Genomic DNA, 24,919 nt, shown 5'->3' on the forward strand with positions numbered 1-24,919 from the left:
CCTACTCTCCCCAGTCCCACAAGATCGCTGCCCAGGGCCGGCCCGAGAGATTACGGCGCCCTAGGAGAAACTATTTTGTTGCGCCCCTACTATTCTTGGCAGTAGATGAAAACTTGGGATATAAATTTAGGAGCAAAATAAACCACAACGATTAATTAACTCTCTCCTAACTCTTTAATCTTCTGAGACGTTGTATAGGACAAATATATACAAAGTAATCAATAACACAAAACAAAAACGACCATAGGTAATTAAAATTTTTGTTTCCTTGCGTTTTTTTGAAAAGGATGACACTAAGTCACCGAGATTAATTTGTTTAGCAACTTCAGATTCCATCGAAATTGTTGCCAACCCAACCAACCTCTCTTGTGTCATATTTGCCCTTAAATATGTACACTTTTCCTTCCATCCCTAAAACTTTTTGCCTTTTGAAAAGATTTTTTATAATTTTTTCTCTGGCGCCCCCTTTGGGTCGGCGCCCTAGGCGGCCGCCTAGTTCGCCTATATGTTCGGGCTGGCCCTGTCGCTGCCTCGGGGTTATCCTTGACGCTGATCTCTCCTTCAAACCACATATCCAAGCCCTTTCCACTTCCTGCCGACTTCAACTCAAAAATATTTCATGGATCCGTACATTCCTCAACCAAGAATCTGCAAAACCCCTAATCCATGCCCTCATCATCTCTCGCCTTGACTACTGCAACCTCCTGCTCTGTGGCCTCCTCTATTACACTCTCGCACCCCTCCAATCTATTCTAAACTCTGCTGCCCGACTAATCCACCTGTCCCCCCGCTATTCCCCGGCTTCTCCCCTCTGTCAATCCCTTCACTGGCTCCCAATTGCCCAGAGACTCCATTACAAAACCCTAACCATGACATACAAAGCCATCCACAACCTGTCTCCTCCATACATCTGTGACCTCGTCTCCCGGTACTTTCCTGCACGCAACCTCCGATCCTCACAAGATCTCCTTCTCTACTCCCCTCTTATCTCCTCTTCCCACAATCGCATACAAGATTTCTCTCGCGCATCCCCCCTACTCTGGAACTCTCTACCACAACATATCAGACTCTCACCTACCATCGAAACCTTCAAAAAGAGCCTGAAGACCCACCTCTTCCGACAAGCCTATAACCTGCAGTAACCACCGATCGACCAAACCGCTGCACGACCAGCTCTACCCTCGCCTACTGTATTATCACCCATCCCTTGAAGATTGTGAGCCCTCGCGGGCAGGGTCCTCTCTCCTCCTGTACCAGTTATGACTTGTATTGTTTAAGATTATTGTACTTGTTTTTATGTATACCCCCCTCACATGTAAAGCGCCATGGAATAAATGGCGCTATAACAATAAATAATAATAATAATATTCATCAGACCTCATAACGTAAACTGCTCCAAGTGCTATTCAAACATACCGTCCCACCTGGTGGAAACGAGTCTCAGTGTGCAGCAATGAGACTGTAAATCAGGTCAATTCCTGTACATCCACCTCTATCAGTACCAAGAGGAGCCACTGTGCTGCGCGGACTCCTCAGAGGGAAGTAACCGGCATCATGAACAGCTCCTTCACCACCTCTCTCCTGAGCCCCGCCCCTGGTCACATGACGGTGACGTCACCACAGGTCCTTCACCACTTCTCTCCTGAGCCCCGCCCCCTGATCACATGACGGTGACGTCACCACAGGTCCTTCACCACTTCTCTCCTGAGCCCCGCCCCCTGATCACATGCCGGTGACGTCACCACAGGTCCTTCACCACTTCTCTCCTGAGCCCCGCCCCTGATCACATGACGGTGACGTCACCACAGGTCCTTCACCACTTCTCTCCTGAGCCCCGCCCCTGATCACATGACGGTGACGTCCCCACAGGTCCTTCACCACTTCTCTCCTGAGCCCCGCCCCCTGATCACATGATGGTGACGTCACCACAGGTCCTCCCGCGCTCAGTGCAGCCGCTCCGTCCCGGGTGTGCGCAGCTCGTGTTCTCTGGGGTCAGCCAGCAGCAGATTTCCGGTTCCCGCCATTCCGGTGAGATGACAGGAGGGTTTGTGGTGAATCTGTGAGAGGAGAGTGTGGGGGAGATCAGAGCTGTTCCTGTGGAGGCTCCTGCTCCATGTGACTGCGGCTCCTCAGTGTTGGGGACGGGCAGCATTGTATGGGGGATGTGCAGCGTCTCCTCCTCACCTCACGGCCCCCGCTGGAGGTGGAGTTACCACGGTGACCGTCCCCCGCTGGAGGTGTAGTTACCATGGTGACCGTCTATCGCTGGCGTTGTAGTTACCAGGGTGACCGTCCCCCGCTGGAGGTGGAGTTACCACGGTGACCGTCCCCCTGCTGGCGGTGGAGTTACCACGGTGACCGTCCCCCGCTGGCGGTGTAGTTACCACGGTGACCGTCCCCCGCTGGCGGTGTAGTTACCACGGTGACCGTCCTCCGCTGGAGGTGTAGTTACCACAGTGACCGTCCCCCGCTGGAGGTGTAATTACCACGGTGACCGTCCCCCACTGGCAGTGTAGTTACCACGGTGACCGTCCCCCCCACTGGCGATGTAGTTACCACGGTGACCGTCCCCCACTGGCAGTGTAGTTACCACGGTGACCGTCCCCCACTGGCAGTGTAGTTACCACGGTGACCGTCCCCCCCGCTGGCGGTGTAGTTACCACGGTGACCGTCCCCCCCGCTGGAGGTGTAGTTACCACGGTGACCGTCCTCAGCTGGCGGTGCAGTTACCATGGTGACCATCCCCCGCCTACAAGGCTGATAATGAGCGGTCAGATCGGCGGAGGAGGCCACGGTGGAGTTTTGTGGCTTTTCCTCCAGATTCTTCCTGATAATTGTTGATATTTGGGCAGAATTTAGTGATTGTCGTTCTCTCGCCCCCTGTGATTTCCATCTTCTCCTTCATCATGAAGACGCCGGCAGGACGAGATCCCTCCAGCTGATCCAGTGCTCATCCCTCCTCCTCCTGAATGACCCCCGAGGATGGACGAGGACAGGGATGAGACCACCAGGAGATTATTCCACTGCGCCCTGGAGATCATCTCCCTGCTGAGCGGAGAGGTAACTCCTCTACATTTCTATCAGCTTTATTGTGTGATGTGACGAGTCCGACACCGGGAAGAGGAAATCCAGAATAGGAGAGAAGGATTCTTTACTGTAAGAGCAGGGATTCTGTGGAGCTCTCTGCCCGGAGGAGTTGTCATGGGGATTCCCTGTAAGAGCTGTAGAGGGGCCGGGATGTCTGTCCGGAGTGTAATAATATTCCCGGTTATGGCTCCAGATTACTGGAGACGGTTATTGATCCCGGGATTTCTACTGATTGTCAGATCTGGAGTCGGGAAGGAATTCTTCTCCCTAAGTGTCTCTCTCCATACACAGGATTACACAATAGTGAGGAAGACACCGGGGGACTGTGTGACTCCCATCATCCATCTCCAGGAGTCAGGAGGGCGGAGCCCGGGCCCCATCACAGAGCCTCCCCCGCACTCCCCGATACATGAGAGGAACAAGAAGATCCTGGAGCTCAGCAACAAGATGATCGAGCTGCTGAGCGGAGAGGTGACTGCTGGGACATTATACAGGACGACACTGGAGGATTCTGGGTGATGAGCGGAGAGGTGACTGCTGGGACATTATACATGTCGTCAATGGAGGATTCTGGGTGATGAGCGGAGAGGTGACTGCTGGGACATTATACAGGACTGGAGGATTCTGGGTGATGAGCGGAGAGGTGACTGCTGGGACATTATACAGGATGGCACTGGAGGATTCTGGGTGATGAGCGGAGAGGAGACTGCTGGGACATTATACAGGACGGCACTGGAGGATTCTGGGTGATGAGCGGAGAGGTGACTGCTGGGACATTATACAGGACGGCACTGGAGGATTCTGGGTGATGAGCGGAGAGGTGACTGCTGGGACATTATACAGGACTGCACTGGAGGATTCTGGGTGATGAGCGGAGAGGTGACTGCTGGGACATTATACAGGACGGCTCTGGAGGATTCTGGGTGATGAGCGGAGAGGTGACTGCTGGGACATTATACAGGACGGCACTGAAGGATTCTGGGTGATGAGCGGAGAGGTGACTGCTGGGACATTATACAGGATGGCACTGGAGGATTCTGGGTGATGAGCGGAGAGGTGACTGCTGGGACATTATACAGGACGGCACTGGAGGATTGTGGGTGATGAGCGGAGAGGTGACTGCTGGGACATTATACAGGACTGCACTGGAGGATTCTGAGTGATGAGCGGAGAGGAGACTGCTGGGACATTATACAGGACTGCACTGGAGGATTCTGGGTGATGAGCGGAGAGGTGACTGCTGGGACATTATACAGGACTGCACTGGAGGATTCTGGGTGATGAGCGGAGAGGTGACTGCTGGGACATTATACAGGACGGCTCTGGAGGATTCTGGGTGATGAGCGGAGAGGTGACTGCTGGGACATTATACAGGACGGCACTGAAGGATTCTGGGTGATGAGCGGAGAGGTGACTGCTGGGACATTATACAGGATGGCACTGGAGGATTCTGGGTGATGAGCGGAGAGGTGACTGCTGGGACATTATACAGGACGGCACTGGAGGATTGTGGGTGATGAGCGGAGAGGTGACTGCTGGGACATTATACAGGACGGCACTGGAGGATTCTGGGTGATGAGCGGAGAGGTGACTGCTGGGACATTATACAGGACGGCACTGGAGGATTCTGGGTGATGAGCGGAGAGGTGACTGCTGGGACATTATACAGGATGGCACTGGAGGATTCTGGGTGATGAGGGGAGAGGTGACTGCTGGGACATTATACAGGACGGCACTGGAGGATTCTGGGTGATGAGCGGAGAGGTGACTGCTGGGACATTATACAGGACGGCACTGGAGGATTCTGGGTGATGAGCGGAGAGGTGACTGCTGGGACATTATACAGGACAGCACTGGAGGATTCTGGGTGATGAGGGGAGAGGTGACTGCTGGGACATTATACAGGACAGCACTGGAGGATTCTGGGTGATGAGCGGAGAGGTGACTGCTGGGACATTATACAGGACGGCACTGGAGGATTCTTGGTGATGAGGGGAGAGGTGACTGCTGGGACATTATACAGGACGGCACTGGAGGATTCTGGGTGATGAGCGGAGAGGTGACTGCTGGGACATTATACAGGACGGCACTGGAGGATTCTGGGTGATGAGCGGAGAGGTGACTGCTGGGACATTATACAGGACGGCACTGGAGGATTCTGGGTGATGAGCGGAGAGGAGATTGCTGGGACATTATACAGGACGGCACTGGAGGATTCTGGGTGATGAGCGGAGAGGTGACTGCTGGGACATTATACAGCACTGGAGGATTCTGGGTGATTATCGTAGCGGTGACTGCTGGGACTGTCGAGGTAGCTATTTTGGGAGGGCTAAATTAACCCTTCACTGTTGAGCCAGTGATTTCCAAATTATTCCACAGTGTTACTAGCAACTCAAATGACCACACGGAGACTGGGGTCTCTGTACGGGAGGATCGAGGCAGATCACTAAGCCCCTTTATTTTAGTCACATCCTTTATAATCTTTTGCTTAATTATGCAAGGTTCTCAAGTACCAATAGCATTTCACTTTATAAGCCAATAATATTGCAAGAAAACCGGAAACTACATATATGTCCATACCTAGATAGCGTAGAAAGTAGTATAATGGCATATTCAGAGCAATGCACCCCCCCGAGCCCCTTATCTTTGCACCTGATGAGAGCAGTCTGGTTTCATGACAGCCCATGCCAATTATAAAAATTTATCTTGCAGCTACAAAAACGGAGAAACGAAACCTTACAGAGAATGGATAAAACGAAACTTAAGCTCTGATTTTAGTATTAACCCTTCACATTCCCCCCTAGATAAATTTTTTTAACATATGCAGCATCAGAGGTGCTATCCCAAGCTAACAGCTTGAGGGGTACTGGTCTTCACATGACTGATGCCATGTTACCAGTCATGGCTGTCGTGGCGCACCCGTCCCCCCTGTATACTGCAGTTCACGAATAACAATTTTTGATGACGGTGGTGGGGATCTTTTGTAGGTAGGCATGTGCTTGGCTTCAACATCTTCATCAAGTAGCCTTTTGAGATCGGTGCAGAGAAGAGCAGGGGCAACGACACCTTTGGTATCATCATTAGCTGGCTTAGTGCAGAATTTCCTAATACATACAGAAATACACCAAAGAACAAGTTTTAGTATCACATATACAACAAGGATACAGGCAGCAATGTGTAACAAGCTTTGTAAGATCCCAGCTACCCAGCCCCCAATTCCCTTAAATCAATTGGCTGGATTGAGAAAGGAGGTGGTGTCTGACCACCAACTGTCCCTATTACGATCATTGTCTTTATCGTATTGATCTTTGAGTCATTGAATATCTTCTAACTTTAACTTCTACCAATAATAATAATATGCAAAATGCGAAAAACCAAAACATTATGTCCCTTCATTTGCTATTGGCTTGTTGGGTGATGAGGAGGACTTGATAGGGACCGTCATACAAGGGTTCTAGTCTGTGCTTCCTGACATGCCTCTTCACGACTACAAAATCACCAGGCTTCAGGTTATGACAGGTGTTGGTTTCTGCTGAATCTGGAAAGGGAAAGAAAACTAGAGCATGGGTGTTAGCCAGATTTTTACTAAGCAGAATAACATATTGAACAACACGGTCAGTCTCTTCTGATAACTGCTGAGGCTGGAAATTTGCAACTGGGGGCCTAGTACCAAACAATATCTCATATGGGGACAAGCCATGTTTTGTAGTAGGGGTAGTACGAATGTGGTATAGCACAATGGGTAGGAGCTCTGGCCATGGAGCCGTAGTCTCCTGCATCATTTTGGTCAGTTGTCCCTTCAGTGTGCCGTTCAGCCTCTCAACTTCCCCACTGGATTGTGGGTGGTACGGAGTATGGAGGGCTACAGTGGATCCAAGCATTGTCAGAACTTCTTGGTACACATGAGAAGAAAAGGCCGGGCCTTGGTCACTTTCAACAACTTCTGGAACCCCATATCTGCATATAACTTCCATCACCAGTTTCTTCGCTGTGGTCTTTACAGTCATGTTGGTAACAGGGAATGCTTCTGGCCAACTGGAGAACCGGGGCCCAGTAGAATTTTTGCACCAGTGCGAGGGCCTGATTCTTTCCTCGATGTGTAGGCCCATGTGGCAATAGCAGGGTACATCTGCTTAGGGAGACACACGAGTTGGTCCTTTTTCCAGAGACAATTATCCATTCGTGCCCCATCAGTCTTCCATTGCTTCACCTCTTCCTTTGGAGACATTCTCTGCATCGTCATTAAGCAGTCTCGTGGGGTCCGACAGAAAACTTCAGTCTGTTGTAGATCATCAGGTTCTTGTAGGGTCAGTGCTTCTTGTAACTGTTTACGCTGAGAGCGTGTGGTCACCATAGTTGGTATGGTTGGTTCAACGGGTAAGAGAGTGGCGGCTTTTGCTTGCATATCCACAAATGTGTTGCCAACAGTCTGTGGACTGTTCCTAGGACCGTGTGCCTTAACTTTGATAATAGCACCTGAGTAGGTAATTTGATCGAGTCCATGAGGGTTTTAGCAGCTTCAGCATTTTTCACTGGGGTTCCGGCAGTAGTAATAAACCCTCGATTGGCCCATAGAGCCCCAAAATCGTGAGCAATACCAAATGCATACCGTGAGTCCGTGTAGATATTAGCCTGTCTGTTCTTGGCCAAAATACATGCAGTAGACAGAGCCTGGAGTTCTGCTTCTTGTGCTGACTGTGATGGTGGGAGTGCAGCTGCATGCACTACAGTGTCCTCTGTGGTAACAGCGTATCCCGTGTGGAATCTATCAAACCCATCAGCATATCTTGAACCATCCGTGTATATCACCAGATCAGGATTTGGGAGTGGGTTCTCACTGACATTTGGTGGAGTAGCTGTTTCTTCAGTCAGAAGTTGGGAACAGTCATGTTGGAGGTAATCCTCATCACTGCCATCTTTCCTTATAGTTCATTATACCGTCTTTCAAGGCGTTGTAAAGGGGTTGCATTATGCGGGATGCATCCGGTATCCACTGACAACAATAAGTGCATAGTCCAAGAAAACGCTGGAGTTCAGCTTCATCTTTTGGGAAAGGAAGGGACCTGGCAGCTATTATTCTTTCTTCTGTGAGGTGTCTGGCACCCTGAAGGAGACAGTGACCCAAGAATATCACTTGACCAAGGCAGAACTGAAGTTTCGAGGCCGAAACCCGACAGTTCAGTGCTGCCAGATGCTTTAAGGAGGCTAACAGTGGCAGAAATGGCAAAAGACACTCGCTCATATTTTTTTTTTTTTTGAAAACTGGTTGGGACTGTTTTGTGCCCCTTGTGGATTAGCGGAACTGTGATAATTAATCTACCCCTAGTAAATTTACAGGACATATGAGAGAGATTACAAACTGAGTAGTAACGAGAATTAGCAGGGAGGGGCTGAGGTGCAGGGTTCCCACTAGCTGAAGTCGAGGAAGGGGGGGCCAGAGTTTGCTGTGTGGGCTGAAGGGCACACTGTGTGCTCGCAGCTGCGGTGGGGGCTAGAGGCTGCTGTTTGCTCTTTTTTTTCTCTCTCTCCTGAACAGAGCAGGTTAACCCCTTCACCCCCAAGGGTGGTTTGCACGTTCATGACCGGGCCAATTTTTACAATTCTGACCACTGTACCTTTATGAGGTCATAACTCTGGAACGCTTCCATGGATCCCGGTGATTCTGACATTGTTTTCTCGTGACATATTGTACTTCATGTTAGTGGTAAAATTTCATTCAAATAACTTGCTTTTATTTGTGAGAAAAACGGAAATTTGGCGAAAATTTTGAAAATTTCGCAATTTTCCAACTTTGAATTTTTTTGCCCTTAAATCACAGAGATACGGCACACAAAAAACTTGATAACTAACATTTCCCACATGTTTACTTTACATCAGCACAATTTTGGAACAAACATTTTTTTTTGTTAGGAAGTTATAAGGGTTAAAAGTTGACCAGCGATTTCTCATTTTTACAACACCATTTTATTTTTAGGACCACATCACATTTGAAGCCACTTTGAGGGGTCTATATGATAGAAAATACCCAAAAGTGACACCATTCTAAAAACTGCACCCCTTAAGGTGCTCAAAACCACATTCAAGAAGTTTATTAACCCTTTAGGTGCGTCACAGGAATTTTTTTGAATATTTAAAAAAAAATGAACATCTAACTTTTTTTCATAAAAAAAATACTTCAGGTTCAATTTTTTTTATTTTACCAAGGGTAACAGGAGAAATTGAACTGCAAAAGTTATTGTGCAATTTGTCCTGAGTACGCAGATACCTGATATGTGGTGGGGAACGACTGTTTCGGCGCATGGCAGAGCTCAGAATGGAAGGAGCGCCGTTTGACTTTTTCAATGCAAAATTGGCTGGAATTCAGATTGGACGCCATGTCACGTTTGGAGAGTCCCTGATGTACCTAAACAGTGGAAACCCCCTACAAGTGACCCCATTTTGGAAACTAGACCCCCCAAGGAACTTATCTAGATATGTGGTGAGAACTTTGAACCCACAAGGGCTTTACAGAAGTTTATAAGTTTTTCCACAAAAATGATCTTTTCACCCCAATTTTTATTTTCCCAAGGGTAACAGGACCCTAAAAGTTATTGTGCAATTTGTCCTGAGTACGCTGATACCCCACATGTGGGGGTAAACCACTATTTGGGCGCATGGCAGAGCTCGGAAGGGAAGCAGCGCCATTTGACGTTTTTGGCTGGAATTGAGATCGGACACCATGTCGCGTTTGGAAAACCCCTGATGTACCAAAACAGTGGAAACCCCCCACAAATGACACCATTTTGGAAACTAGACCCCCTAAGGAACTTATCTAGATGTGTGGTGAGAACTTTGAACCCCCATGGGCTTCACAGAAGTTTATAACATAAAGCCATACAATTAAAAAATCATATTTTTTCCACAAAAATGATCTTTTCACCCTCAATTCTTATTTTTCCAAGGGTAACAGGACCCTAAAAGTTATTGTGCAATTTGTCCTGAGTACGCTGATACCCCACATGTGGGGGTAAACCACTATTTGGGAGCATGGCAGAGCTCGGAAGGGAAGCAGCGCCATTTAACGTTTTTGGCTGGAATTGAGATCGGACACCATGTCGCGTTTGGAAAACTCCTGATGTACCAAAACAGTGGAAACCCCCCACAAATGACACCATTTTGGAAACTAGACCCCCTAAGGAACTTATCTAGATGTGTGGTGAGAACTTTGAACCCCCATGGGCTTCACAGAAGTTTATAACACAAAGCCATACAATTAAAAAATCATATTTTTTCCACAAAAATGATCTTTTCACCCTCAATTCTTATTTTTCCAAGGGTAACAGGACCCTTAAAGTTATTGTGCAATTTGTCCTGAGTACGCTGATACCCCACATGTGGGGGTAAACCACTATTTGGGCGCATGGCAGAGCTCGGAAGGGAAGCAGCGCCATTTGACGTTTTTGGCTGGAATTGAGATCGGACACCATGTCGCGTTTGGAAAACTCCTGATGTACCAAAACAGTGGAACCCCCCCACAAATGACACCATTTTGGAAACTAGACCCCCTAAGGAACTTATCTAGATGTGTGGTGAGCACATTGACCCCCCCAGTGCTTCACAGAAGTTTACAACGCCCGGGCGTGAAAATAAAAAATTCGTATTTTTTCCACAAACATGATCTTTTAGTCACCATTTTTTTATTTTCCCAAGGGTACCAGGAGAAATTGGACCCCAAAAGTTGTTGTCCAATTTGTCCTGAGTATGCTGATACCCCATATGTGGGAGAAAACTACTGTATGGGCACACGTCGGGGCTCGGAAGGGAAGTAGTGACGTTTTGGAATGCAGACTTTGATGGAATGGTCTGCGGGTGTCATGTTGCCTTTGGAGAGCCCCTAATGTACCTAAACAGTGGAAACCACCCACAAATGACACCATTTTGGAAACGAGACCCCCTAAGGAACTTATCTAAATGTGTGTGGTGAGCGCTTTGAACCCCCAAGGGCTTCACAGAAGTTTATAATGCCCGGGCATGAAAATAAAAAAATCGTATTTTTTTCCACAACCATGATCAATTAGTCCCCAATTTTTTCATTTTCCCAAGGGTAACAGGAGAAATTGGACCCCCAAAAGTTGTTGTCCAATTTGTCCTGAGTACGCTGACACCCCATATGTGGGAGAAAACTACTGTATGGACACACGTCGGGGCTCGGAAGGGAAGCAGTGACGTTTTGGAATGCAGACTTTGATGGAATGGTCTGCGGGTGTCATGTGCGTTTGGAGAGCCCCTGATGTACCTAAACTATTGAAACTCCCCACAAGTGACCCAATTTTGGACACTAGACCCCCCACGGAACTTATCTAGATGTGTGGTGAGCACTTTGAACCCCCAAGTGCTTCACAGAAGTTTATAACACTCGGACGTGAAAATAAAAAAATCATTTTTTTCCACAAAAATGATATTTTTGCCCCCAATTTTTTATTTTCCTAAGGGTAACAGGAGAAATTGGACCCCAAAAATTGTTTTGCAATTTGTCCTGAGTAGGCTGATACCCTACATGTGGGGGTAAAACACTGTTTGGGCGCATAGCAGAGCTTGGAAGGGAAGGAGCACCATTTGACTTTTTCAACTCTGAATTGGCTGGAATTGAGATCAGACGCCATGTTGCATTTGGAGAGCCCCTGATGTGCCCAAACAGTGGAAACCCCCAATTCTAACTCCAACCCGAACCCCAACACGCCCCTAACCCTAGCCCTAACCCTAATGGAAAAATGGAAATAAATACATTTTTTTTATTTTATTATTTTTCCCTAACTAAGGGGGTGATAACTGGGGGTTTGATTTACTATTTATGGCGGTTTTTATATTTGGCGGCTGTCACACGCTAAAAGACGCTTTTTATTGTAAAAATAGTTTTTGCATCACCACATATTGAGAGCTATAATTTTTCCGTATTTTGACCCACAGAGTCATGTGAGGTCTTATTTTTTGCGGGACAAGTTGACGTTTTTATTGGTGCCATTTTTGGGCACGTGGAATTTTTTGATCGCTTTTTATTCCGATTTTTGGGACGCAGAATGAACAAAAACCAGCGTTTCATGAATTTCTTTTGGGGGGGGTGCGTTTACACCGTTCCGCGTGCGGTAAAATTGATAAAGCAGTTTTATTCTTCGGGTCAGTACGGTTACAGCGATACCTCATTTATGTCGTTTTTTTATGTTTTTGTCGGTTTTATGCAATGAAAACTATTTTATATAAAAAATAATTATTTTTGCATCGCTTTATTCAGCGAGCTATAACTTTTTTATTTTTTCACTGATGATGCTGTGTGGCGGCTCGTTTTTTGCGGGACAAGATGACGTTTTCAGCGGTACCATGGATATTTATATGCGTCTTTTTGATCGCGCGTTATTACACTTTTTGTTTGGCGGTATGATAAATCATTATTTTTTGCTTCGTTTTTTATTTTTATTTTTTAAGGGGTTCGCTAAAGGGGTTAACTAATGGGACAGTTTTATAGGGCGGGTCGTTACGGACGCGGCGATACCTAATATGTGTACTTTTATTGTTTTTTTTTTATTATTTCCAAAAAATGTATTTATTGGGGGAATATTTTTTTTTTTTTCTAATATATTTGGCGATTTTTTTTTAATTATTTTTACACTTTTTTTTATTTTTTTTTTTACTTTATTAAATAGTCCCAGGTGGGACATCACTGTTCTGTGACAGATCGCTGATCTGTCACATCACAGATCACTGTGACAGATCAGCAATCTGTCACAGGCATTGAAGAAGACTTCCTCATGCCTGCGCTTTGCAGGCACTGAGGAAGCCAGCTTCCTCAGGCCCCCGAAGGCCCCCGTCGCCATCTTGGATTCGGGGGCCTGGAGGAAAGGAGCCCCCCGCAGCAGCGCTGCACATTGCGCTGCCGTGGGGGGCTCAGGGAAGCACGGAGGGAGCCCCCTCCCTGCCGATGCTTCCCTTTAACCCCCGGTACACCGCGATCGTGTTTGATCGCGGTGTGCAAGGGGTTAACGTGTCGGGGGCGGTCCGAGACCGCCCCTGACACATTGTGCCGGGTGTCAGCTGTGATAATCAGCTGACACCCGGCCGCTATCAGCAGGGCTCACCACGTGGGCGCCGCTGATCGCGGTAGACGTACTATCGCGTCCACGGTCATACGGGCTCGGGTACCGTGGACGGGATAGTACGTCGGATGTCAGGAAGGGCTTAAAGTCTGAAAACTTTTTTTTTTTTTTTTTCCCCTGGAGCTGGTAAATGGAAGGGGTGGCTACTCATAACCACTAGCAATAACGGGGACTAAGGCTAGCGGTGGATGATAATAGGTGCCGTTAGCAGAGGTGGGGGCTGCAACTCTCGGTCTTCTTGTGCCACAATTATAACAAATTATAACAGACCTCTCTCCACTGAGGATTAGTAACTCCGCATACAGCACAGATCCACCCGGCAGGATCATAGGGTGGGGGCATACTGAGTTTTGGTAGTCCAGGATACATTGGTGCCTTAGGGTTAAGGGATTTCCTGGGTAGGGACCTTATCATCTAGCAGGGAAACCTCTTGTTTCAAATCATCACTTTTAACTATCCGACTGTCTGACACATTCTCTCATTAATCTCAGTTCCTTCTTTAATCAATCACATTCTCACACCACAGTCACTTTCTTGAACCACAATACATTCCGTCTTTGCCATAATAATAGACAATTTTTCCTTCTTCAACATAACAGTAACAGAAACAATCAGAATTCACTTGCTGTTCAATGTCCACATAACCTTCATTATACAATTCATGTGCCAAGCCACGGAATTCCTCAGCGCCTTTAAGTAATCCATCATCAGTCAACCTTTTAACTCCTTCATCCCATAGCGTAGGCTGCAACCTCCCGCCCTTAGGAAATCCCAGAATCGAAAATATTTTTCCTGCATTCCTGACAGATTTCTTTCCTCGTCTTTGAATCATAAGACTAACAGTATCTGATCCTTCACACAATTCCAAACTTTTCTTTTTCTTCCACAGAAACATAATTCTCTCCTTTAGAGCTAAATATCCTGACAAATTGTGCACAATACTGGAGCAGCCGTCTCCGTTTGTTCCACAGGGTCAACCCCCTCTGGGAAGCCCAAAATTCGCGGTACTCAGTGAAAGGAGGAGGGCGTCTCAGACTATCCCTCCGGACACCTCTGGTTATATATATGTCTCTATATATACCTGAGTTACGTATCCTACCCAGTCTTCGATCACATGACCACGCCTGATAACTAACAATGACCAGGAATTCAGGATATTTTGACTATAAAGAGAGTCACAATCACTGGTCAATCCGTGGTGTCCGTCCCTTATGAGGTACGGTTCGAGCACTGGGCCCCCAACGGGACTGCACCTCTATATGATTCCACCCATGAATCACCCCACCAGGGGACAAACCTCAGACCCTCTTTGCAGCAACAAGCACAGGAAAACCACACCAACGGTCAGTCTGAACAGTATAACTGCCAACTTACCGTGGTTGTGGGGGGGTGATCAGTCCCAATTTTCCAGCACCTGTGTCCGCTCCGAGGGTCCTTTGTCTTGTTGTCCTCCGGGGGCAGAGGCGTCCCTATTCAGGGGCCCCACGTTGCGCGCCACTGTCGAGGTAGCTATTTTGGGAGGGCTAAATTAACCCTTCACGGTTGAGCCAGTGATTTCCAAATTATTCCACAGTGTTGCTAGCAACTCAAATGACCACACGGAGACTGGGGTCTCTGTACGGGAGGATCGAGGCAGATCACTAAGCCCCTTTATTTTAGTCACATCTTTTATAATCTTTTGCTTAATTATGCAAGGTTCTCAAGTACGAATAGCATCATTTCACTTTATAAGCCAATAATATTGCAAGAAAACCGGAAACTACATATATGTCTGTACCTAGATAGCGTAGAAAGTAGTATAATGGCATATTCAGAGCAATGCACCCCCCCGAGCCCCTTATCTTTGTACCAGAGCAGTCTGGTTTCATGACAGCCCATGCCAATTAAGAATCATAGAATCGTAGAGTTGGAAGGGACCTCCTGGGCCATCTGGTCCAACCCCCTGCTCAAAGCAGGATTCGCTAAATCATCCCAGTCAGATGTCTGTCCAGCCTCTGTTTGAAGACTTCCATTGACGGAGAACTCACCACTTCTCGTGGCAGCCTGTTCCACTCATTGATCACTCTAACTGTCAAAAAGTTTTTTCTAATATCTAATCTGTGTCTCCTCCCATTCAGTTTCATCCCATTGCTTCTAGTCTTACCTTGTGCAAATGAGAATAAAGTTGATCCTTCTACAATGTGACAGCCCTTTAGATATTTGTAGACAGCTATTAAGTCTCCTCTCAGTCTTCTCTTTTGCAAACTAAACATTCCCAAATCCTGCAACCTTTCCTCATAAGACAGGGTTTGCAGACCGGTCACCATTCTGGTCGCTCTTTTCTGAACTTGCTCCAGTTTGTTGATGTCTTTTTTAAAATGTGGCGCCCAAAACTGGACACAATATTCCAGATGAGGTCTGACCAAAGAGGAGTAGAGGGAAATAATGACTTCACGTGATCTAGACTGTATGCTTCTGTTAATACATCCTAGAATTGCATTTGCCTTTTTTGCTGCTGCATCACACTGTTGACTCATATTCAGTCTGTGATCTATTAGTATACCCAAGTCTTTTTCACATGTGCTGTCACTTAGCCCTATTCCTCCCATTCTATATATGCTTTTTTCATTTTTATTGCCCAGATGTAGTACTTTGCATTTCTCCCTGTTAAAAACCATTATGTTAGTTGCTGCCCACTGCTCCAGTTTATTTATATCTTTTTGAATCCTCTCTCCTCTAGTATTAGCTATCCCTCCTAGCTTTGTGTCATCAGCAAATTTAATCAGTTTACCCTCAATTCCTTCATCTAAATCGTTGATAAAGATGTTGAACAATACAGGGCCCAGGACAGAGCCCTGTGGTACCCCACTTTAGACATTCTTCCAACTGGATGTGCAGCCATTTACGACCACTCTTTGGGTCCGATCACTAAGCCAGTTATGAATCCACCTAACAGTTGCCTTGTCCATTCCATACTTAGTCATTTTTTCAATAAGGATTGTATGAGAGACTTTGTCAAATGCTTTGCTGAAGTCAAGATATACTATATCTACAGCATTTCCTTGATCCACCCAATCAGTGATTCCGTCATAGAAGGAAATTAAGTTAGTCTGACATGACTTATTAGTTACAAACCCATGCTGACTCTGTTTAATCACTTCATTCTTATCCAGGTACTGACATACATGTTGTTTAATAATTTGTTCCAAGATCTTTCCTGGTATAGAAGTCAGACTCACCGGCCTATAGTTGCCTGGGTCCACCTTCTTCCCCTTTTTGAAGATAGGAACAACATTTGCTCTTCTCCAGTCTTCTGGCACTTCTCCTGTTCTCCAAGAATTTTCAAAGATTATGGAGAGGGGTTCAAAAATTTCTTCTGCTATCTCCTTCAGTACTCTGGGGTGTAATTCATGTGGACCTGGAGACTTGAATTCACTTAGGTTAGCTAAGTGTTTCCTCACTATCTTTCTGTTTATAGATATCCTGGATTCTTCTATTCCCTTAATAGGACAGTGAAGAACAGTTGATGTTACATTTCCTTTCTGAGAGAAAACAGATGCAAAATAGGAATTTAAAAGTTCAGCCTTCTCAACATCCTGTCTTACCATTTCATCATTTTCATCCTGTAAAAATCCTATAGCATCTTTGACTTTTCTTTTACTTTTGACATATCCCCAAAATCCTTTATTATTGCTTTTGACATCTCTTGCAAGCCTCAATTCATTTTCAGCTTTAGCTAATCTGATTTGTGCCCTGCAGGTTCTGCAGACAGCATTATATTCTTCTTTAGAAATGCTCCCTCTTTCCATGTTATAAACATTTTTTTCTTCCTTTTTAGCATGTGCTTAAGTTCTGTGTTCACCCATCCTGGTTTCCTTAAATGCTTCCTATTCTTCCCTCTTTTTGGAATTGTTAACAACTGTGCTTTGAGAATTTCATTTTTCAAGATTTCCCATCCTTCCTGGACATTTTTGTCTTTAAGGATATCCAGCCATTGGATCCCTCCAATTCTCTTTCTGAGTCCCTTAAAATCTGCCTTTCTGAAATCTAACCTTGACGTCTGAGTCTTCACAGGTCTTCCACCTCTAGTTATCCAAAATTCTAAAATAGCATGGTCGCTACCTCCTAGGGTCCCAGCCACTTTTACCTCCTCAACCATTTCCTCCCTGTTTATAAGGATTAGATCCAAGGTATCAGTTCCCCTTGTTTTCTCCCCTACTTTTTGGAAGATAAAGTTGTCAGCAAGAGAGGATAAGAATTTCCTTGACCTGTTAGTTTTGCCTGAGAGAGATTCCCAACAAATGTCTGGATAGTTGAAATCTCCCATGACAACTATGTCATATTTTTTGGAGAACTTGGCCATTTGATGCATAAAGATTTGATGCATAAAGATTATAAAAATTTATCTTGCAGCTACAAAAATGGAGAAACGAAACCTTACAGAGAATGGATAAAACGAAACTTAAGCTCTGATTTTAGTATTAATCCTTCACAGGACATTATACAGGATGGCACTGGAGGATTCTGGGTGATGAGCGGAGAGGTGACTGCTGGGACATTATACAAGATGGCGCTGGAGGATTCTGGGTGATGAGCGGAGAGGTGACTGCTGTGACATTATACAGGATGGCACAGGAGGATTCTGGGTGATGTGCGGAGAGGTGACTGCTGGGACATTATACAGGACGGCACTGGAGGATTCTGGGTGATGAGGGGAGAGGTGACTGCTGGGACATTATACAGGACGGCACTGGAGGATTCTGGGTGATGAGCGGAGAGGTGACTGCTGTGACATTATACAAGATGGCACTGGAGGATTCTGGGGGATGAGGGGAGAGGTGACTGCTGGGACATTATACAGGACGGCACTGGAGGATTCTGGGTGAAGAGCGGAGAGGTGACTGCTGGGACATTATACAGGACGGCACTGGAGGATTCTGGGTGATTAGCGGAGAGGTGACTGCTGGGACATTATACAGGACGGCACTGGAGGATTCTGGGTGATGAGCGGAGAGGTGACTGCTGGGACATTATACAGGACGGCACTGGAGGATTCTGGGTGATGAGCGGAGAGGTGACTGCTGGGACATTATACAGGACGGCACTGGAGGATTCTGGGTGATGAGCGGAGAGGTGACTGCTGGGACATTATACAGGACGGCACTGGAGGATTCTGGGTGATGAGCGGAGAGGTGACTGCTGGGACATTATACAGGACGGCACTAGAGGATTCTCGGTGATGAGCGGAGAGGTGACTGCTGGGACATTATACAGGACGGCACTAGAGGATTCTCGGTGATGAGCGGAGAGGTGACTGCTGGGACATACAGGACGGCACTGGAGGATTCTGGGTGATGAGCGGAGAGGTGACTGCTGGGACATTATACAGGATGGCACTGGAGGATTCTGGGTGATGAGTGGAGAGGTGACTGCTGGGACATTATATAGGACTGGAGGATTCTGGGTGATGAGCGGAGAGGTGACTGCTGGGACATTATACAGGACGGCACTGGAGGATTCTGGGTGATGAGCGAAGAGGTGACTGCTGGGACATTATACAGGACGGCACTGGAGGATTCTGGTTGATGAGAGGAGAGGTGACTGCTGGGACATTATACAGGACGGCACTGGGGGATTCTGGGTGATGAGCGGAGAGGTGACTCCTGGGACATTATACAGTACAGCACTGGAGGATTCTGGGTGATGAGCGGAGAGGTGACTGCTGGGACATTACACAGCACTGGAGGATTCTGGGTGATGAGCGGAGAGGTGACTGCTGGGACATTACACAGCACTGGAGGATTCTGGGTGATGAGCGGAGAGGTGACTGCTGGGACATTATACCGGACAGCACTGGAGGATTCTGGGTGATGAGCGGAGAGGTGACTGCTCGGACATTATACAGCACTGGAGGATTCTGGGTGATGACGGTGTCGTTGTTGTCAGGTTCCTATAAGGTGTCAGGACGTCGCTGTCTATCTCTCCATGGAGGAGTGGGAGTATCTAGCAGGACACCAGGATCGGTACCAGGCCGTGATGATGGAGGAGCTCCGGCCTCTTACACCACGAGGTGAGCAGTGAGGCTCCTTGTTGGCTCCGGTGGATGTGATGACGTCTCTCCGGCGTCCTCCTATAATAGATGAGTTTTCTCCAGACTTGCTCTGGTTTTCTCTACATTTTCTCCGTCTGACAACAGCTTTCATTTCCCTGATTATTTTCTTCTGATCTGTGAGACGCGGTTTCTCCGCTGTCATCTCGTCTTCATTAGAGATGGTCAAACCCAAGCAGTAAAGTTTGGCGTCTGTACCGGTGACCGAGAAATGACTTCTCCCAGAACTCTGTGTTACTGTTCTGGTTTGGCAGACAGGACAAAGCTTGTTGAAGGGCTGCAGCTTTTCTTGTGTGGGCACTTTAACCCCATCACAGCCATTTCAAGTATTGGCATAGCTGTGATTGGCCGGCACAATGTGTATAAAAAAAATACCTGGGGTTTCCTTTATTTTTTATAACAAGCGCAGGTAAAACTGACAGCAAGTCCCTGGTATTCTCAGGCTGGGAAAGTCCATGGATATTTGTCCCTCTCCAGCCTAAAAATAGCTACCCCAAAAAGGCACATCCATTAGATGCTTTGCCTGGCTCTTCCCACTTGCCCTGGTGCGTTGGCAGTCGGGGTTATATTTTGTGGATGTTGTCAGCTTTTTAATGTCCACTGACATCGAGTCCAGGAGTCAGTAATAGAGAGGCATCTGTCAGGCCCCCCCCATTGCTAACCCTGTAGAGAAAATTAATAAACACACAGAAAAAAGTCCTTTAATTGAATAAAACATTCCCCGACATATCTTTTTCCCTTTTTTTAACATAAAACTAGAAAATCTAAGACCTCGTCAGCTGTCTGCCAATAATCCGTAATGATGATGTCCCACGACGAGCCCAACTCTGCTACATCTGGTTGCATTGCTGAGCGGTGAGATCAGTAGTGTTACACCTCAGCCGGCAGCAGCACTGAGGTTAGCGTGAGGCCGAGGCTGCGTGTGACCAGCAGCCGCCTTAATGACGTCACTGTTTATTTATATGTAAGAAATGGGAAAAAGAGGAGATTTGTCGGGGAATGTTGTGTTCAATTAAAGGACTTTTTTCTGTGTCTTTCTTTTGATTATGGGGTTAGAAAAGGGGTTATGTGATAGACACCTCTCCATTACTGGCCCCTGGGCTTAGAAGAGCGGAAACCCAATAACTGAATTATTTTACAAACTACACCTCTCAATGAATTCATCTAAGGAAGCAGTAATCATCGTGACTACACTAACGTGACACAGAACATTGTGCCACTGAGGAGGGAAGAAAAAATCATTACGTTTTTACCACAAAAATATTGTTTTAGCTCCAGATTTTGCATTTTTACAAGGGAAAATGGGTAAAAATGGCACCAAAATGTGTCACACATTTCTGCTGAACGTGGCAGTAACTCATATGTGGCTGTACAGTACTTAGCCACAGACTCTGGCTATGGGATGGGAGTAGAGGGAGGAGCGCTATTTGACTCTTGGAGAACAAATCGTTGAATAGATTGTGTGCTCCATATACAGAGCCTCTAAGTGGCTGAAGAGCAGAATCTCCCCTCAAGTGACCACATTTTGGAAATTACAGGTGTAGTGATGATTTTGACTACATGTGTGTTATCCCTAAAAAAGCAGTAGTGGTTGTTGCTGAGTTAAAAATTACATTGTGTCCAGCTTGTGCAGAGCGCAGGATAAATGTAAATGTCCAATCTTTACTGTGATCTTTGGGAGGCAGAATGAAACAATCAACAGCAGGTAAAGAATTGGTTTTATTTTTTTCGCGCCGTTCGTCATTTGGTATAAGAGATTAAGTGACTATTCTTCGGGTCGGTGCGATTCCAGCGATTCCAGATTTATATAGTTTTTTATGTTTGGCTGCTGGCACACACTAAAAGCCCTTTTTTTTTTGCAAAATAGTTTTTGCACCGTCATATTTTGAGAGCTATAATTTTTTTTACCTTTCTGCCAACAGAGTCATGTGATAGCTTGTTTTTTTTGCGGGACGAGCTGACATTTTTATTGCAATGAACAAAAACCAACAATTCAGGAATAACTTTTTCCAGGACGTCCCTCCTGACAGCACCACCAGGAGGTTGTCCTTCTTATCTTTGATAGGGACAGGAACACAGAAGAGGTTAAATAGCCCCTCCCCACTACCACCCTTCAGTGTTTTTCCTGTCCCTATCAGGGACAGGCACAGAGGTGCATTAGGTACCTGTCAAGCCGGCGTGGAAGAGTCGTGACCCGGTGGAGCAGGAGCTCCCGGGACAAGCGGTGCCCTCTCCAGAGGGTTCTCTGCGGAGGAGGCAGGAATGGATTCTCTCCGCAGCAGTGCTGATACCGCTGGCTGCTCCTCGTCTGCCCGCCTTCCCTCAGTGGGCTCTGCGCGGCTGCAGCTGCTGCTGTTCCGGCTGCAGGAAGCAGGCGCCTAGTGCCCTAAACTTCCAGCGCGCCGCGTTATCGAGGGGGCGCGCCTATGATGACTTCCGGGGGCGGGGCCAGAAAAACATGGCGGCACCCAGCGGGACGTGATCCCAGGCAAAAGGGATGCCACCGAGGCCGGCGTCGTATTTATACGGGTGCCCGTGCATGGCGGGGCATCGGTAAATGCGAGGATTCAGACCCACGCAGATCAGCTCACCAGGAGCGTGCGCAGCAGGGCAGCGACATCATTAGCAGCAGCTGCGCTTGGAAGGAGGACGAATCAGATGTCTTGAAGCCGGGTAAGACGACTACTTAAGACACTCTGACGGACAGCACACTGACTCAGTAAAGATGGAAAGTGGTAGCCGTCCAGTCCCTAGACCCAGCTCCGGACCATGTGAGTAAAGGGGTTAGTAGGGTCCCTTACAGGTCTCCATAGACAGACAGACAGGACCCTCTTTCCTGTATATGTTTTGCAGGCCAAGGAAGCACCTAAGCAATCCACCTCGGCCACCAGGAAGAAACCTAATAAATGCCCCCTATGCTCGGCCAGGTTCCCGTCGGGACATACAAAAATTTTTTATGAGGACTGCATATCAGGACTCCTCAAACAGGAGCAGTCCTCTCTCTTCGGCAATATAAAATCTATGATCCGAGAAGAGGTGCAGTCCACAGTCGCAGCGCTTGTACCAGCACAGTCCCCACGTCCTAAGAGGCCCAGATGGGAACTGGAAAAGAGTTCAAAGGAAGGAGAGGTGTCAGACTACTCCGATCCTGACTCCGGCGAACGTTCCCCGGCAGCTCATCCAGAAGAAAGGAAGAGATATCTTTTTTCCGTGGAAGACACTGACACACTCCTACAGGCGATCCGGAATACAATGAATGTAGAAGATTCTACAGAACCACGAACGACCCAAGATGAGATGTTCGGAGGGCTAAGAGCCCGCAGAAATACAGTATTTCCTGTTAATAAACATATAACAGCGATGATATTGGAAGAATGGGAAGAATTGGAAAAGAAACTGATAGTCCCAAAGGACTTCAGGTACCGTCTTCCTTTTGATCCAGAAGAGACAAAAGTGTGGGAGACAGTTCCGAAGATTGACATACCCGTAACCAGAGTGTCAAAGAAAACGGCTATCCCCTTTGAGGATTCATACGGCCTGAAAGATCCGATGGATAAGAGATCAGAGGACCTCCTCAAGAAAGCCAGGGAAGCATCCGCAGCCGTTATGAAGGCTAACATAGCAGCCACCTCGGTAGCCAAATCAATGAGCTTATGGGTGAGCGGGCTAGAAGACCAAATTAGAGACAAAACCCCCAGAGAGGAGATCCTAAAATCACTGCCTCTCCTAAGAATGGCTACCGACTTCATGGCAGACGCTCGGCGGAATCAGTCCATTTTGCTGCAAGAAATAATGCCCTGTCTAATGCAGCAAGAAGAGCGCTGTGGCTGAGATCTTGAATAGGAGACACTCAGTCGTAAAACAAACTGTACTCTATACCATTCTCAGGACTCCACGGTTTCAGGCCCGTATTAGACGAGCTACTCGAGAAATCTTCCGACAAAAAGAAGGGCTTACCGGAGGAAAAGCCTAAAAGAATTCCTTTTTTTGGAGGACCTGCTCCCATCCCAGACAGGACTATAAAGGAAAGGGAAAGTCCGGTAGGTGGAGCTACCCAAAAGGAGGTAGAGGGACTAGTTCTCAAGAGCAGAAGGCAAGACCTAACAGAGAATGACACCAGGAAGATAGGAGAGAGACTCCGTTATTTCCAAAACAACTGGCAGGATATTACCCAAAACCCATGGATTCGGTATACGGTCGCAGAAGGTTACAAAATCAAGTTCACCGAGCGACCGCCCAGGAGATACTTTGTAACCCAGACCCAGTCTCAGGTGACCCACCAAAGACTGTTAAAGGACGTACGAGACCTAATAGAGATATTATTATTATTTATTTATATAGCGCCATTAATTCCATGGTGCTGTACACGAGAAGGGGGGGTTACATACAAAGTTATAGATATCGTTAACAGTAAACAAATTTACAATGACAGACTGGTACAAAGAGGAGAGGACCCTGTCCTTGCGGACTTAACATTCTATGGAATAGTGGGGAAGAGACAGAAGGTCGGGGGTGCGGCAGCTCCGGTGGTGATGAGGCAGCAGCTCAGGCGGTGGTGAGGTGTCAGAATGGTTATTGCAGGTAGTAAGCTTTCCTGAAAAGATGGGTTTTCAGGTTCCGTTTGAAGGATCCGAGGGTGGTGGAGAATCGGACGTGCTGAGGCATGGAATTCCAGAGGATAGGGGATATATTTGGGAGAAATCTTAGAGGCGGTTGTGTGAGGGACGAATAAGTGTGGAGGAGAGTAGGAGGTCTTGGGAGGATCCAATATTACGTGAGGGAAAATATTTGGAGATTAGTTCAGAGATATTGGGAGAGGATAGGTTGTGGATGGCTTTATTAGGTCAGTGTTAGTAGTTTGAACTGCATGCGTTGGTGAATTGTGAGCCAGTGGAGGGATTTGCAGAGGGGAGAGACAGGGGAGTAGCGAGGAGAGAGGTGGATTAGTCGGGCAGCAGAGTTGAGGACAGGCTGGAGTGGTGCAAGAGAGTTAGCAGGGAGGCCACAGAGTGTTGCATTAGTCAAGGCGGGAGATGATGAGGGCATGTACAAGAGTTTTAGTATATTGAGGACTGAGGAAGGGACGAATTCTGGAAATATTTTTGAGTTTGAGGCGACAGGAGGTGGCAAGAGTTTGGACGTGTGGTTTGAAGGACAGGGCAGAGTCGACAGTTACTCTGAGACAGCAGATTTCAGGTGCGGGAGAGAGCGTGATGTCGATTACCATAATAGATCGGGTAGGGAAGATATGTGAGATGGAGGAAAGATAATGAGTTTGTCAGAGACACCGCACTGCACTTGCTCATAGAGCCAGTGCGCGTGTCCTGAGTACAGAAGCAGTGCTAAAAGATACCTGTGGAGAAGGGCAGCAGAGGTGACCATGCGTGCTTCAGGATAATAGTGTCAGGGTCCAGTCAGCGCTGGAAAGTAAAGAGGCATAGGACCTGCGGACACTGAAAATGAATAATCTGGCACGGGACCTATGGTCATGTACTGCAAGGGGGCGGGGCTTAGCGTCCTGTTTTCAGATAGGACAGGACACCATACAACAACTCAGAGTCAGGCAAAACAGAGGTCACAGCAGTACGGGCAAACGAGGTACAGGAGGGACAAACAG

General features: G+C 47.1%; 1 protein-coding gene across 1 annotated transcript in view; it reads left to right on the forward strand.

Annotated features, from left to right (window-relative positions):
* The first annotated feature begins 1,910 nt into the window (after window positions 1–1,910).
* The window catches only part of LOC141073083 (uncharacterized), a 70,502-nt gene continuing 47,493 nt past the window's right edge, over window positions 1,911–24,919 (forward strand). The window contains exons 1-4 of the mRNA XM_073560412.1: window positions 1,911–2,028; window positions 2,913–3,060; window positions 3,379–3,558; window positions 19,140–19,263. Of these exons, the coding sequence (XP_073416513.1) occupies window positions 2,983–3,060; window positions 3,379–3,558; window positions 19,140–19,263 (382 nt within the window). The 5' untranslated portion in view covers window positions 1,911–2,028; window positions 2,913–2,982. The remainder of the gene's footprint in view (window positions 2,029–2,912; window positions 3,061–3,378; window positions 3,559–19,139; window positions 19,264–24,919) is intronic.

Source organism: Dendrobates tinctorius, unplaced genomic scaffold (assembly GCF_039654945.1).
Source record: "Dendrobates tinctorius isolate UK_male_01 unplaced genomic scaffold, ASM3965494v1 ptg000296l, whole genome shotgun sequence".
Classification (NCBI taxonomy): Eukaryota; Metazoa; Chordata; class Amphibia; order Anura; family Dendrobatidae; genus Dendrobates; species Dendrobates tinctorius.